The sequence below is a fragment of the Sarcophilus harrisii genome, chromosome 1 (genome assembly GCF_902635505.1).
Source record: "Sarcophilus harrisii chromosome 1, mSarHar1.11, whole genome shotgun sequence".
Lineage (NCBI taxonomy): Eukaryota > Metazoa > Chordata > Mammalia > Dasyuromorphia > Dasyuridae > Sarcophilus > Sarcophilus harrisii.
Genome location: NC_045426.1, coordinates 330,645,549 through 330,662,179, shown reverse-complemented (window position 1 = coordinate 330,662,179; position 16,631 = coordinate 330,645,549). Strand labels below are relative to the sequence as shown.

At 31.8% G+C, this 16,631-nt stretch overlaps 1 protein-coding gene across 2 annotated transcripts in view; it reads left to right on the top strand.

Annotated features, from left to right (window-relative positions):
• Window positions 1–16,631, top strand: part of TMEM245 (transmembrane protein 245) — a 94,287-nt gene that overhangs the window by 5,849 nt on the left and 71,807 nt on the right. For both annotated transcript variants that reach the window (XM_031945555.1, XM_031945554.1), the window contains exons 2-3: window positions 3,243–3,360; window positions 4,342–4,443. In XM_031945555.1, coding sequence (XP_031801415.1) covers window positions 3,243–3,360; window positions 4,342–4,443 — 220 coding nt within the window. The remainder of the gene's footprint in view (window positions 1–3,242; window positions 3,361–4,341; window positions 4,444–16,631) is intronic.

The window sequence follows — 16,631 nt, the reverse complement described above, 5'->3', positions numbered from 1 at the left end:
TATTCCCTTTCCCTCTTATTGCCCTGTTGGATAAATTACATTTGTGTAGACAATTGAGTATGTAAATTCATTTGATCTTTGCAACAATCCAGGGAATTAGATGCTATTATTATCTGCATTTTAGCATTGAGGAAACTGAGGCAAGCAAGATAAGATCTTGCCCAAGGTCACATGGCATGCAGTTCTTCCTAATTGGAAGCTCTGTGCTCTTTCCACTGTCACTTCCTTGCCTTAGGACAGCTTCTAAATAAATAATAGAGACACACCAAGAATCTTCTCTTACTGCATACCAACCAAGGAAGGCCCTAAAACATACAAATTATGTAAGAATTGTCGTAGTGCTTATAAAATCACAATTAGAGACTTGTGCTTTTTTTGGTACCCTTTATAGAAGGCTATACAATTTCAGCCAGGTTTCCAGGTCCATAGAAACTGTCATCTTTGACAACTGAGCTCCAAGCCTGTTGGACTTAATCCAGATTTTTGAAAGGATAGATTGTTTGTAACAAAAGTTAGAACTTACCTTTGTGTGATTTTAATGGAATTAAATTAATTCAGTTTAATAAATCTTAAAAATTTATGATCAAATTTTACCAAGAATTGGGACTTTTTTTCACCTTGGGGGGGGGGGAGGGGGCAGGTTTTAATCAAGCTAAAAGATAAGGCTGCTAGTTTTCTTCATAGGAAGAGAATTATTAAATAAACCTGGTTTCAAATAGTGGCACATAGTTAAAGGAAAAACCACTTCCAGGAAAACAACTCATAGTTTTATAATTGTCCTTTTCCTCTTCAAGACCCCCCATAACACTATTGGGTAAGTAAGCAGTATCTCTATTTTACAAATGAGGAAACTGAGACAAGAGTAGGTGATTTTCTCTATATGACAAGAAACTGGTATTAGATTGGAAATTCCATTTTGAGTATTCTTATTCTTAATCACTTCTCTATATTTTATTTTACTTTCCACTTAGTCTATAATATCTGTCACAGGGGTCCTCAAATGGGCCAGATACAGTGACGTTTATCCCCCTCACCCAGGGTTATGAAGTTTTTGTTTTTACTATAGTCCTGCTCTCCAACAGTCTGAGGGACAGTGAACTGGCCTCCTTTTTAAAAAGTTTGAAGACCCCTGGGATTCTAAAGCAATGGTTCTTAAAGTGTGGCCTGCAAACCCATGGAAGTCCTCAAGACCTCTTTCAATAGGTCTTAAGAGGTCAAAACTATTTTCTTAATAAGACTAAAACATCATTTGACTATTTAAAAATATTTCCTTCCTTTTCCAGCTTCTTACTATGAGGCCAGATTTTTTCATTGCTTCAACCAAACCAAGATAATGAACGGATTAAATGTAAAAGCATATATACAAATCCATCTGTTTTCTAATCAGACATTAAAGAAATTTAGAAAACTATGAAAAATAATACTGTTCTCACTAATTTTTTATTGTTGAAAATATGATTTTTAAAACATGTATTTATGTTAGCATGTGATGAGTTTATGGTTATTGTAAGGTAATACATAATTTTAAAATTTTACTGGTTTTAATATCTAATAATGATAAATATTGATAAATATAGCCCACATAAACACAAGAAACACAAGCTTTTTGGGGTTTTCAGTCATTTTTAAGAGTATGGAGAGGAGAGTACCTAGATACAATCGATAAGAGCACTAGCCCTGAAGTCAGGAGGACCTGAGTTCAAATTCAGTTTCAGACACTTAGCACTTAGTATCTGTGTAACCCTGGGCAAATCACTTAACCTTACTTAATTGCCTCTCAAAAATAAATAATAAATAAGAGTGTAGAGAAGTCCTGAAACCAAAAGTTTGAGACCTTCTAGGCTAAAGAGTGGAGGAAGCCTTTTGTAATTACACCCATAAAAATAAATGAAACTTATAGTAATTTTTGTGCTAATTTAAAACATGATTTTATCACCTGCTATTTTATTACCCATTATTTTCACAGGAGTCATAGTTTTTCTGTTGCAATTATAATTATTTAACTCAACTAAAATGTAGCTTTTTGTGATTTTGTTGTTGTTGTTGTTGCATTTTCCTTCCGGAATATCAATCCATAGCTACTAACAATAGTGAACCAGGCAGACATTCTGTCAGTACCTCTGCAGGTAACCTTCATGCCATTTTCATCCATTTCCCTTTTTTTGTCTGGCAAATTACCTTCTACAAAAATCCTCCCCCCCCCCCCCCCCCCCCCAATGATAACAGTGAAAGTAAAAGAAGTGCATGTAATGAACTTACAATGTTTCTTCTACAAATCTGATTCATTCTCTGCTATCAACAAATAAGCCCAGTCTATCCCATCCTGGAAAGAGAGTTTTACTTAATTACTATTTCTGTGAGTTATTGGCCTGTACATCATCTTTTTCATAATCAGATTTGTAGAAGAAACATTGTAAGTTCATTACATGCACTTCTTTTACTTTCACTGTTATCATTGTTTTGCAAAGTGGTTTCTGATCTCAGGTCACTCAAGTGAAACTCTGTCTTCCAGAATTAACAGTGATCAGAAATCAAGATTAATTGTGAAAATTCAATGGCCTGTCATCAGTCATCATCCTTTTTGACTTCTCTGCAACATTAGACACTGCTGACCACCCTCTCCTTTCCCAATTATTGTTGGACAACTCTCTTTGTCTTACTATTCCTCAGTCACCTTTGTTTTGGGTGTACACCAAGATTCTGATATTTGTCTTCTTTGCTTTCTGTGAATATCTTTTTTGCAGTAATATTTTATATTGCTTTCAAGTTTACACTGTACTATATATATACATATTCCCATTTTATGTTTTAATGAGATCTAGATTTCATGAGCACTGTTTTGCAGCATAGAAATTTTTTTGACAAATCTGTAGAGAAATCTTGGAATCCCATATTAGACTTCTTATGTAGAACATGTCTTGTTAAATATAGTGTTTCTAATAATACCTAATTAGAACTTGGTACTCCTACTCACGAATTATCTTCTATTGTTAACAGATTTTAAATTAAAATTGCTGTTAAAAAAAAAAACCTATGAGGTTTTTACACTGAAAAATTTACATTTTTAAACATCTGACAGTTAAAAGAATGATTAACAATTTAATATGTATAATAGAGAACTACCACCATAACAATTTAAAAATACAAATACTTGAAAGTTTTACATAATAAAGGTATGTTTATGTTTATTTACATATCTATGTTTTTTCAACCTTATATTTTCTGTTCATTTATTCCTAAAGATCTGGACGTTGGTAGTTGGCTATGTGTTGGCTGTTTTATTCAAGTGGAATGCAAGTACTGAACGCTACTTGAGAGCAGTTTCAATTCCTGTCTGGATTATATTACTTTTCCATTTAGGTGGGTCACTTGTTTTTGATACCAAGAGGTGTGCCATGTAAATTAAAGCAAATATTTCTAGATTTATTAAAAATTCTATTAGATTTTTAGAAACCTTAACTTCTAAGTGCTACATTTTCAGTTTTTCATCTTTTTATTTTGTTAGATACGCGTTTTTAGAATTTTGTTTTTTACAATTAAAAACAAAGTCATATAGCCTAAAACAGCACAACATTTAAAATACTTTTTAGAAAAATATATTGCTTTACCATTTTCATTTTTCATTTTTTTTGTAAGACATCTTTGGTCAATGGTTTTTAAATAAAGTTCAAGATTATATGTAAGAGCCTCTTAAGATCCTCAAAATATGACTTCCATGTTCTTGTTTATTTCTTGGAGATTTTATTTCAGTAGTCCTTTGGTTTTTTAATTTGGCTACATTAAATTTGGGAGAATGAGGAGAACAAACAGATTTGTATCCTGGCAACCCCTTAGTATCTAAACCTCGTCCATTAAAGAGAGGAATGTTCTAGTTTATTATCTGTACCTACCCCCGCCCTCTTCTGGGAATTCAGAGCAGGGTGGGCTCATGAAGTTCCAGGAAATCCAACCAAGTCCCCCATATTTGAAGAGACAAATAGAAGCTTTGACTTAGATGATTAGCATTTTGGTCCTGCTATGGAATGGCTTTTTTATCACTGAGGAATTAATTAGAATCCTTTAAAATGTACTGGGTTTATAGCTTCTGGGTTTGCTTAGTATGAATCTCCTAAAGTTAGAATTAGTTTCTTGGATTGGATCTGCATTTCTAGAGCTGAGTCAAGGTATTTCACTTTCTGCCTCCTCCCCCCCCCCCAAAAAAAAAAAAAGCCTAATCTACAGTGTAGAATTTGAAATGTTTTGATTAAATACACACAGCATACATACGTGTAGTAACTGTCCATTCAAATCCATTACATTGATTGTTTTAGAGGGCTTAGACTTGTTTACTTTTATTTTCAGCATCTCTGGCTGGCTCCTGGAGGATTCCAGTATTCCTGGTCATAGTTTTTCTGATGTCTGTAGGCACTCTTTATGAAAAGCAGAATGAAAAAATCTCCTCTGGTAAGAACTTTAATAATTGTATTCCATGTAATCTCCAAAATTGGAGATTAAATGCCAAACAAAATGTAGTAAAACAAAAAACTTGCTGTATTTTCTGTTCAAAATATTATTTTTAAAAGTTTTATGTTGGTAATGATGCAAATTCTTTGAGAAACTCAATTTAAAGAATTATCTTTCTAAAGCATTCTCTCTGTATTTATAGAAATTCATAAAAGTTGTGCTTGCTAGGGAGAGTACCATTTGTGAGAAGTCAGAAATATTCTTACTTTGGAGCTTAGATATATGGTAAACAACCATTTATGCAACTAACTGAACTTTGAAACACGTTTTAATTTAATTTTTAAAATTTATTATCATCTTTGATATTTACATTAGTTTCACATGGGAGTGTATCCCTCCCTACCAAGAACAACCATGCTACACAACAAATGATAAGAGGAGGAAAAGCCGTTCATCAAAACCAGCCCACTGATCCAACTAAGTCTGCCAGCATTCATGCCATGCTCATTCACCATCTCATAATTAAGCAGAGAAGGGAGAGAGGCATAGAATCATTTATCTAGAATGAGAAGATTTGTTTAGCCATTCCCCAATTAACGCATACCTATTTGTTTTCAATTCCTTAATTTACAAAAAAATGCTACCATAAATATTTAAAAATTTATATATATATATATAACTTTTCTTTTCTATCTTTGGCCAGAAAAAAACTTTTTAATTGCTTATCTAATGAATTGTTGTCATAAAATCTTTATTAAACTCTATATCATTGAACTAAATAATCACATAGAAAAAATTTATAGAATATAAGATGTAATTAAAAAAAAGGCCTAATGTGAGCAAAGGATTGGGCAAGATAATCAATTTGAAGCAGTAGACTTTTTTGGGAGGTAAATTTATTTATTTTAAGCTTAGGTACAAAATGAGAAAAGGGGGAAAAAAATTGCCATGTACAGAGAGGAACATAAGAGAGGATTCCATAATAAGACAATAAATTTCTATTTCAAGAAAATCTATATAATGAATACTGCATATTATTTTCAAAGCTGCCCAGATTTTCATTGCTGTCTTGTGAGTTTTATTTTGTTCTCTGCTGTGCATTTTTTACTTTTTCCCCCACCTCCCACCCTAAAGAAGGCTACAATTAAGTGTGTTTGTGTATGTTTATATATATATAGATATTTATAAATACATACAGATATATTCATATATACTTATATGTAAGACTATATTATGCTTATTTCCACTTGTCATCTGTTTCTCTGGCAGATAGTATCTTGCTTCACTATAAGTCCAAGACTTTGCATGTTTTTTCTAAATCATATAGCTCATTATTTCTTGGACCATAGTAATATTCCAATTCAATGTCATCTTATCTGAGAAATTATTTATGAAAAATTTCCCCCAATATTCTAAATTCCTTCTATTCTTGCCTACATAGGTTTTATTCATACAAGAAAAGTTTAACTTAAAATAGTTGAAACTATCCATTTTATCTTCAACAGTACCCTCACCTTATAATAACAAATTTAACTCTGATACTACTGAGTCCATTTCTTTTATATTTTTTTTCCTCTAGGTTTCTCTGAAATTCCTGACCTTTTGTTCTTTCAAGTGAACTTTATTATTATTTTTCTGTCTCAATAAGGTAATTTTTCTAGTAATTTTTGGGATAATATTGAATAAATAGGTTAGACAAAATTGGCATTTTAAAAATTCTGTTGACTCACTCTTCACATAAATAGATCTAAACATTTGGAAGAATATGAAGTACTCATAAGTAGATTGAACTAATAACAATTCTATCTAAATTAACCTATTTATTTAATGCCATACCAATCAAATTGCCAAAAAAAATTACTTTATAGAACTAGAAAAAATAATAACAGAATTCATCTGGAAGAACAAAAGGTCAAGAATACCAAGGGAATTAATGGAAAAAAATGCAATGGAAGGTGACTTGCCTGTACCAGACCTAAAATTATATTATAAAGCAGTGATCATCAAAACCATTTGGTGTTGGCTAAGTAATAGAGTACTTCATCAGTGGAATTGACAAGACATAATGACTATAGTAATCTAGTGTTTGATAAACACTAGATTCCAGCTTCTGGGATAAGAACTCACTGTTTGACAAAAATTGTTGGAGAAATTAGAAAATAATATAATAGAAACTGTGATTGACCAACACCAAACACCCTATGCTAAAATAAGGTCATAATGGGTTCATGATTTAAACATAAAGAGTTAGTATACTATAAAGAAATTAGAAGAAAAAAGGAGAGTTTACCTCTCAAATCTGTGGAGAAGGAAGGAATTTATGGCCAAAGAAGTGATAGAGACCATTATGAAATGCAAAATGGATAATTTTAATTATATTAAATTAAAAAGGTTTTGTCCAAATAAAACCAATGCAACCGAGATTTAGAAGGGGAGCAGAAAACTGGGGACATTTTTTTTTAAATCAAAGGATTCTGATAAAGGTCTTTTTTCTAAAATATATAGAGAATTGACTCAAATTTATAAGAATGCAAGCCATTCTCTAATTGATAAATGGTCAAAGAATATGAATGGACAATTTTCAGATGAAGAAATTAAAGATATTAATATGTTGTTGGTAGAATTGTGAAATGATCCAACAATTCTGAAGAGCAATTTGGAACTATGCTGAAAGGGCTATCAAACTGTCCAGCTCTTTTTTTTTTGTAGTAGCAAGAAATTGGAAACTGAGTAGATGCCCATCAGTTGGAGAATGGCTGAATAAGTTATGGTGTAAGAATGTTATGGAATATTATTGTTCTGTAAGAAATGACCAGCAGGATGATTTCAGAGAGACCTGGAGAGACATGAACTCATGCTAAATGAAATGAGCAGAACCAGGAGGTCATTGTACACAGCAACAATTGTGATGGACTTGGCTCTTTTAAATAAAGAAATGATTCAAGGCTATTCCAATAGATTTATGATCAAGGGAGTCATCCACATCCAGAGGGAGAATTATGGAGATTGAATTTTTTTTCTTTTTTTTTTTGTTTGCTTGTTTTCTCTCTCTTTTTTTTTTTCCTTTTGATCTATTTTTTTTTGTACAGCATGATGAATATAGAAATGTGTTTAGAATATTTGCACGTGTTTCACCTAAAAATTTATAGACTTTATGCATGAACAAGCTATTTAGATATTACTTCCAACTTATTTAAGATCATGATTACTATGCTTGCTTTTTTTAAATTTATTTTTTAACTTATTTTTTATTATAGCTTTTTATTTACAAGATATATGCATGGGTAATTTTTCAGCATTGACAATTGCAAAACCTTCTGTACCAATTTTTCCCCTCCTTCCCCCCACCTCTTCCCCCAGATGGCAGATAGACCAATACATGTTAAATATATTAAAGTATATGTTAAATACAACATATGTATACATATTTATACAGTTATCTTGCTGCACAAGAAAAGACAGATTTAGAAATAAGGTAAAAATAACCTGGGAAGGAAAACAAAAATGCAAGTAGACAAAAACAGGAGTGGAAATGCTATGTTGTAGTTCACACTCATTTCCCATAGTTCTTTCACTGGATGTAGCTGCTTGTCTTCATTATTGAACAATTGGAACTGATTTGGTTCATCTTATTGTTGAAGAGAGCCAGGTTCATCAGAATTGATCATCATGTAAGTATGTAATGATCTTCTTGTCCTGCTCTTTTCACTCAGCATCAGTTCATATAAGTCTCTCCAGGCCTCTCTGAAATCATCCTGTTGGTTATTTCTTACAGAAAATAATATTTCATAACATTCACATACCACAATTTATTCAGCCATTCTCCAGTTGATGGGCATCCACTTAGTTTCCAGTTTCTAGCCTCTACAAAGAGGGCTGCCACAGACATTTTTTATGCTTGCTTTTTTTTTAACCTAATTAAGTCCCACTCTTTTTATTTTATCTTTGTATGTATCTCTCATTATAGTATTTCCTGAAAGCAACATATTGTTGAAATTAAATTTCTGCTCTGCTATTGTTAAAGTTTTAGGAATAAATTCATTCCATTCACATTCTAATTTACAATTACTTGTGAATTTTCCTCCTGCCTATTTTTCCTCACTATCCTTTTTATTGTAATTATCCTGTCCATCCTTATTCTTTGGCTTTACTTCTACCTGCTACTTTGCCTTCCTTTTCCTTAGCCTACCCAAAGTCCCTTCCTTATCCTTTCTCCCCAAGACTATACCTTTGTCTTCTTATTTCTTTTTGAATTTAGAAGACCTTTATGCCTCTCTCCCTTCACCCCCTTTTCTTCTCTCCTTCCTCTTTCTCTTTTTGTTTATAGATATAATTATATATGTTGTAATCTCATTGAATCATTTGAAAGTTTTAGCTAAGGTTTTAACACTATTTAAATATTCTTCTCCCACTACCTTCTATGTCAATTTTTCTTTTTATGTCTCACTTATATGAAATAATATTTTTTATATTTCCCTAAAAAGTTTTTTTTTTAGAATCACCCCATCATACACAGCTTAATCCCAATTTTTCTTTCCAACAGCCCAAATAATGATAACAGTCATAAGAATATTGCTAATATTTTTACATCTAAGAAGTAAACAGTTTTACCTACTGAGTCCCCTATAATTGGTCTTTGATATTTACCTTATATTTCTCCTGGATATTTTATATTTAATTTTCCATTAAGTTCTGAAGTTTTTGTCACAAATATATAAAAATCTTTCAATTTTTGAATAGCTTTTTTTTTTCCATTCAGAATTATAATTAACTTTTCTGGGTAAGTTATTCTTTGTCACAACCCCAACTCTTTTACTTTATAGAATATAGTGTTCTGAAACCTTCAGTTCTTCAATGTAGTAGCTAATAGGTCTTCTGTAATCCTTATTGTAGTTCCATGATGTTTAAATTGTTTTTTCTTGTTGCTTCCAGTATTTTCTCCTTAATTTGGGAGCTTTGAAACTTAACTATGATATTCCTGTAAGTTTTCTTCCTTGTATCTCTCAAATGGTGATCAGTGGGTTTTTTCTATTTCTGCTTTGCCTTCTTGTTCTAGAATTTCAGGGCAATTTTCTTTGATAATTTCTTGTAACATTGTATTAAGATTCTTTTTTTATCATAATTTTCAGGTAGTCCAACTATTCCTATATTATTTCTCTTCTATCTGTTCAACAAATTATTTGTTTTTCTGATGAGATAGTTAACTTTGTCTTTTCTTTTTTCATTTTTTTTATTTTATCATTTCTTGGTGTCATAGAATGTCATTAGCTTCTTCTTGCCTAATTCTAGTTTTCAAGAAAACTTTTTTCTTCCTTAAGTTTTTGATCCTCTATTTAAGGTTGGTTGACTTTTCATAATTTTCTTTATTTTCTTATATTGCTCTTATTTTTTTCCCCAACTTTTCCTCACTCTTATTTGATTTGTAAAGTCTTAGAGAAATGCACACAATGGCAGATCTGAGGTTTACCTCACACCATTATATTGGCAAAAAATACCAAAAAAAAGAAAGAAAAATGATAAATTTTGGAGGGGTCGTAGGAAAACATTAATGCCCTGCTGATGGACCAGGTAATGGAAAGCAATTGAAATTACAAAAAATAACTAGGGCAACAACATTCCCTTTGACTCCATTATACTCTGGTAGGTATATCTCAAAGGTATCAGAGATGAAAAGGTCCCAAATGTATAAAATGTATAAAAATTTTTATAGCAGCTCTTTTTGTTTTGACAAAAAATTGGAAACTGTCCATCAGCTAGAGAATGGCTTAACAAATTGTGGTATATAAATGTGATGGAAAATATTTTGCGATAAAAAATTGTGGAAGCAGGGGAGGATGATTTTGTAGAGACATGGAAAAACTTTGAACTGGTGCAGAGTGGATTTGGCAAAACCAGTACAACTTATGATAACAATATTATAAAAATGAGTAATTCTGAAGATGTATAAAATTATGAAAAATTGAATCATCAACACCAAGAAAATAATATGTACAATAATTATCACTGTAAAAACAAAAAATGATGATTAAGTGTGCCATCCACATCCTAATATAGACATGTGGATTCAGTATACAGAATGAAACAAATTGTTTTTGACACAGCCAATAGCAAATCTGTTTTGCCTAACTATATTTGTTACAAAGATTTTGCTTTTGGTTTTTTCTAGTGGGGTAAAGAGTGGGAGGGAGGAAGAATGGGTTTCTGTACATTTAAAAAATCGATTAAAAATAGAAAGCACTCCAAAATAAAAGGAAAAGCAGTAGTAGTAGGAAAAGTCTATAAACAAAAAATACAGTTAATCTTGGCATGGAAAAATTAGGGAATGATTTTCTAATACTCTGCCTGAATTTTCTTTCATATTTTCCTAGTCATTAACTAAATAGTACCACAGTCTCATGACTATTAGTGATCTCTTTGCTACTGTCACAAAAATTCTTGGGAGCTCATACCCAAAGGTGTAGGAATGTAGGGGTCATTATGTCCCATTACTCTTCTCCATGGCAAATCATTAATGAACTGTTATTCTTAAGTCAGTTCTACTGCTTATCGCAATAATTGCATTATTCTGAGTAGTAATAAATAAATATAGATTTTTTTGGTTTTTTATAATAGCTTTTTATTTTCAAAATACATGCAAAAATATCTTTCAACACTCACCCCTAAAAAACCTTGTGTTTCAAATTTTTCTCCCTCCTTCCTCACCTTCCGCCTCCCCCAGACAGCAATCTAATATAGGTTAAACGTGTAATTCTTCTAAACATATTCCCACATTTATCATGCTACACAAGAAAAATCAGATAAAACGGGGAAAAATGAGAAAGAAAAAAACAAGCAAACAACAACAACAAAAAGGTGAAAATACTATGTTGTGATTCACATTCAGTCTCCATAGTCTTCTCTTTGGATGACAATGTCATTTTCCATCACAAGTCTATTGGAATTGGCTATATCACCTCAAATGAGCCAAGTCCATCACAATTGATCATCATATAATCTTGCTGTATAAAATCTTCATTTGGTTCTACTCCCTTCTCTCAGCATCAGTTCATTAGTTTTTCCAGATTTTTTTTAAATCAGCCTGCTTATCATTTCTTATAAAACGATAATAGTCCATTACATTCATATACTGTAACTTATTCAGCCATTCCTGAACTGATGGGCATCCACTCAGTTTCCAGTTCTTAAGCACAGGGTTTTATTTTTTAAGTAAATTGATAGTTTCATAAAGTAAATGTTGAGTTGAGCTTTTTGGTTTTTATTAGTCCCCTATTTTATAACATGTTATTAGTAACAAACATTTATATACCACTTTAAGATTTGCCAAGGTGGGGCGGAGCCAAGATGGCAGAGAGGACACGCACATTTTTCTGAGCTTTCCTGCTTTTCTCACACTATTTACGAAATTCAACCTCTGAATTAGTGCTTGACTGTCAGAACCTACAAATATTGGGAGTACAACACATTACCAACAGAAAATAATCTTGAAATTCAGCAAAAAAGGTCTGTTTTTGCTCACACACGCCTGTGCAGGGGGAGGTTAAGAAAGCTAGAAAAGGAGCAAATTAAAAACCCCTAATCAAACACTAAACTTAAAATTCTAAAAATAAAAGGAGAGATTAATAAAATTGAAAGTAAAAAAAACTATTGAATTAATAAATAAAACTAAGAGTTGGTTCTATGAAAAAACCAACAAAATAGATAAACCCTTGCTAAATTTGATTAGAAAAAGGAAAATCGAATTGTTAGTCTTAAAAATGAAGAGAGAACTTTCCACTAATGAAGAGGAAATTAGAGCAGTAATTAGGAGTTAACTTTGCCCAACTTTATGCCAATAAATTTGATAACTTAAATGAAATGGGTGAATATCTTCAAAAATATAGGTTGCCCAGATTAACAGAGTAAGAACTAGATTGGGTAAATAGTCCCACTTTAGAAAAAAAAAAGAACTATTAATCAACTCCCTAAGAAAAAAATCCTCAGGACCAGATGGATTTACATGTGAATTCTACCAAACATTTAAAGAACAATTAACTCCAATGCTATATAAACTATTTGAAGGAGTCCTACCAAATTCCTTTTATGACACACCTATGGTACTGATACTTAAACCAGGTAGGACGAAAACAGAAAAAGAAAATTATAGACCAATCTCCCTAATGAATATTGATGCAAAAATCTTAAATAAAATATTAGCAAAAAAATTACAGAAAATTGTCCCCAGGATAACACACTATGACCAAGTAGGATTTATACCAGGAATGCAGGCCTGGCTCAATATTAGGAAAACTATTAGCATAATTGATTATATCAATAACCAAATTAACAAAAAACATATAATCATCTCAATAGATGCAGAAAAAGCATTTGATAAAATTCAACATCCATTCCTATTAAAAACACTTGAGAGTATAGGAATAAATGGACTTTTCCTTAAAATAGTCAGTACCATCTATTTAAAACTATTAGTAAGCATCATATGTAATGGGGATAAACTGGAACCATTCCCAATAAGATCAGGAGTGAAACAAGGTTGCTCACTATCACCATTACTATTCAATATTGTATTAAAAATGCTGTATTTGGCAATAAGAGTTGAGAAAGAGATTAAAGGAATTAGAGTAGGTAATGAGGAAACCAAATTATCACTCTTTGCTGATGATATGTTAGTATACTTAGAGAACCCCAGAGATTCTACTAAAAAGCTATTAGAAATAATCCACAACTTTAGCAAAGTTGCAGGATACAAAATAAATCCACATAAATCATCAGCATTCTTATACATCACTAACAAAACCCAACAGCAAGAGATACAAAGAGAAACTCCATTTAAAATAATTGTCAATAGTATAAAATATTTGGAAATCTATCTGCCAAGGGAAAGTCAGGAACTATATGAGCAAAACTACAAAAAATTTCCACAAAAATAAAGTCAGATCTAAACAATTGGAAAAATATTAAGTATTCTTGGATAGGTTGAGCGAATATAATAAAGAAGAATTACTACCTAATACTACCTAAACTAATCTATTTATTTAGTGCTATACCAATCAGACTCCCAAGAAACTTTTAATGACCTAGAAAAAATAACAAAATTCATATGGAAGAACAAAAGATTAAGAATTTCAAGGAAAGCAATGAAAAAAAAAATCAAATGAAGGTGACCTAGCTATACCTGATCTAAAACTATATTATAAAGCAGCGGGCACAAAAACCATTTGGTATTGACTAAGAAATAGACTAGCTGATCAGTGGAATAGGTTAGGTTCACAGGACAAAATAGTCAATAACTATAGCAATCTAGTGTTTGACAAACCCAAAGATCCCAACTTTTAGGATAAGAATTCACTTGACAAAAACTGATGGGAAAATTGGAAATTAGTATGGCAGAAACTAGGCATTGACCCACACTTTTTTTTTTTAATTTAATAGCCTTTTATTTACAGGTTATATGCATGGGTAACTTTACAGCATTAACAATTGTCAAACCTCTTGTTCCAATTTTTCACCTCTTACCCCCCACCCCCTCCCCTAGATGGCAGGATGACCAGTAGATGTTAAATACATTAAAATTTAAATTAGATACACAATAAGTATACATGACCAAAACGTTATTTTGCTGTACAAAAAGAATGAGACTCTGAAATATTGTACAATTAGTTTGTGAAGGAAATCAAAAATGCAGGTGGGCATAAATATAGGGATTGGGAATTCAATGTAATGGTTTTTAGATTGACCCACACTTAACATAGTACACCAAGATAAGATCAAAATGGATTCATGATCTAGGCATAAAGAATGAGATTATAAATAAATTAGAAGAACATAAGATATTTTACCTTTCAGAAGAAGGAATTTGTGACCAAAGAACTAGAGATCATTATTGATCACAAAATAGAAAATTTTGATTATAACAAATTAAAAAGCTTTTATACAAACAAAACTAATGCAAACAAGATTAGAAGGGAAGCAGTAAACGGGGAAAACATCTTTACAGTTAAAGGTTCTGATAAAGGCCTCATTTCCAAATATATAGAGAATTGACTAATTTATAAGAAATCAAGCCATTCTCCAATTGATAAATGGTCAGAGGATATGAACAGACAGTTTCAGATGATAAAATTGAAACTATTTCTACTCATATGAAGAGGTGTTCCAAATCATTATTGATCAGAGAAATGCAAATTAAGATAACTCTGAGATACTACTACACACCTGTCAGATTGGCTAAGATGATAGGAAAAGATAGTGATGAATGTTGGAGGGGATGTGGGAAAATTGGGACATTGATACATTGTTGGTGGAATTGTGAACGAATCCAACCATTCTGGAGAGCAATTTGGAACTATGCTCAAAAAGTTGTCAAACTGTGCATACCCTTTGATCCAGCAGTGTTACTACTGGGCTTATATTCCAAAGAGATCTTAAAGGGAAAGGGACCTGTATGTGCAAGAATGTTTGTGGCAGCCCTTTTTGCAGTGGTTAGAAACTAGAAATTGAATGGATGCCCATCAATTGGAGAATGGCTTAATAAATTATGGTATATGAATGTTATGGAATATTATAATTCTGTAAGAAATGACCAGCAGGATGATTTCAGAAAGGCCTGGAGAGACTTACATGAACTGATGCTAAGTGAAATGAGCAGAACCAGGAGATCATTATACACTTCAACAACAATACTATATGAGGATAAATTCTGATGGACGTGGCTCTCTTCACCAATGTGAGGATCCAAATCAGTTCCAATTATCAGTAATGAATAGAACCAGCTATACACAGTGAAAGCACACTCGCGAAATGAGTGTGGACCACAACATAGTATTTACACTCTTTTTGTTATTATTTGCTTGCTTTTTTGTTTTACTTCCCAGATTATTCTTACCTTCTTTCTAAATCTGATTTTTCTTGTGTAGCAAGACAACTGTATAAATGTGTATACATATATTGTATTTAACATAAACTTAAACATATTTAATATGTATAGGACTACTTGCCATCTAGGGGAGGGGGTGGAGGGAAGGAGGGGGAAAGTTGGAACAGAAGTTTTTGCAGGGGTTAATGTTGAAAAATTACCCATGTATATGTTTTGTCAATAAAAAACTATAATTAAAAAAAAAGATTTGCCAAGTATTTTATATACAATTTTTCATTTGAACTCACAACTAACCTTTAGAGTGAGCATTATAAACAGCATCCCTATCTTAGAGATAAGGAAAATGCAGCTTACAGAAAGGATGGATCTTATCCATGATTACACAAGTAGTAGATTGTCAGTGGGAGGATTTAAATGTAGGGCTTCCTTATTCCAAATCTAACTCTTTTTTTAAAAAGATATTATTCTTCCTTTAAGACAGTTCTGGCCCACACTTTTCTAGTCCTTTTAAGTGTAGGTTATTCTTTGAGCAGAAAGTTTTTACCTGGATTACAAAAAAGGTTATATCATTTTGAATCTGGTACTTTGCTTCAATCTCTCAAACTTTATGTTTCATTTGTGATTTTAGTTTTTTCAAGATCCCAAGCCATTTAATCTTTGTAAGATGATACTTCCATTTAGCCATTCATCTATGTCCAAAGTTATTAACGTGTTCAAAAATAGTCAAACATTCATGTATTAGTAATGTCAGGTTAAATAGACAATAGGTACTCTCAAATACCTGGCACCTTGAAATGAAGTCCAAATGGAATTCTGAGGTAAACTCTTTGGTCTTTAGTTAAAAACTATATGTGTCAAGTGTTCTAAAAAAAGTTTAAAAAGGCTTTAGAAATTTTTAAATCTCTTTTCTGAAAAGAAGCCTGGTAATCCTAAATTCTAGTGCCTTTCCTCTATTGATTATTTCTGGTTTATCTTATACGTAGTTTATTTGTACTTTCTAATGTTAATTTATACTTTATTCCTCAGTTCCTCTTTATGTGTTTTATATGTATTTTTTTTATTTGTTGCCTCTCTATTAGAAAGTAAGTTCCTTGAAGAGAGAAGTGTCTGGCATCTTAAACAAAACCCTTAACGAATGCTTATTGATTGAACGAATTAGATTAGAATGCCCTAAGAATGCTCTTTTGCTAGTGAGGCATCTGATGCTGTTATGGTATGCTTTTAGTCTCCTAGTGTAGAAAAAACTTTCAACCAAAGAATTTTCTATTGTTTTCAGTCAGTTGTGAAGCAAGATTGTTTACAGCTTTACTTTAGA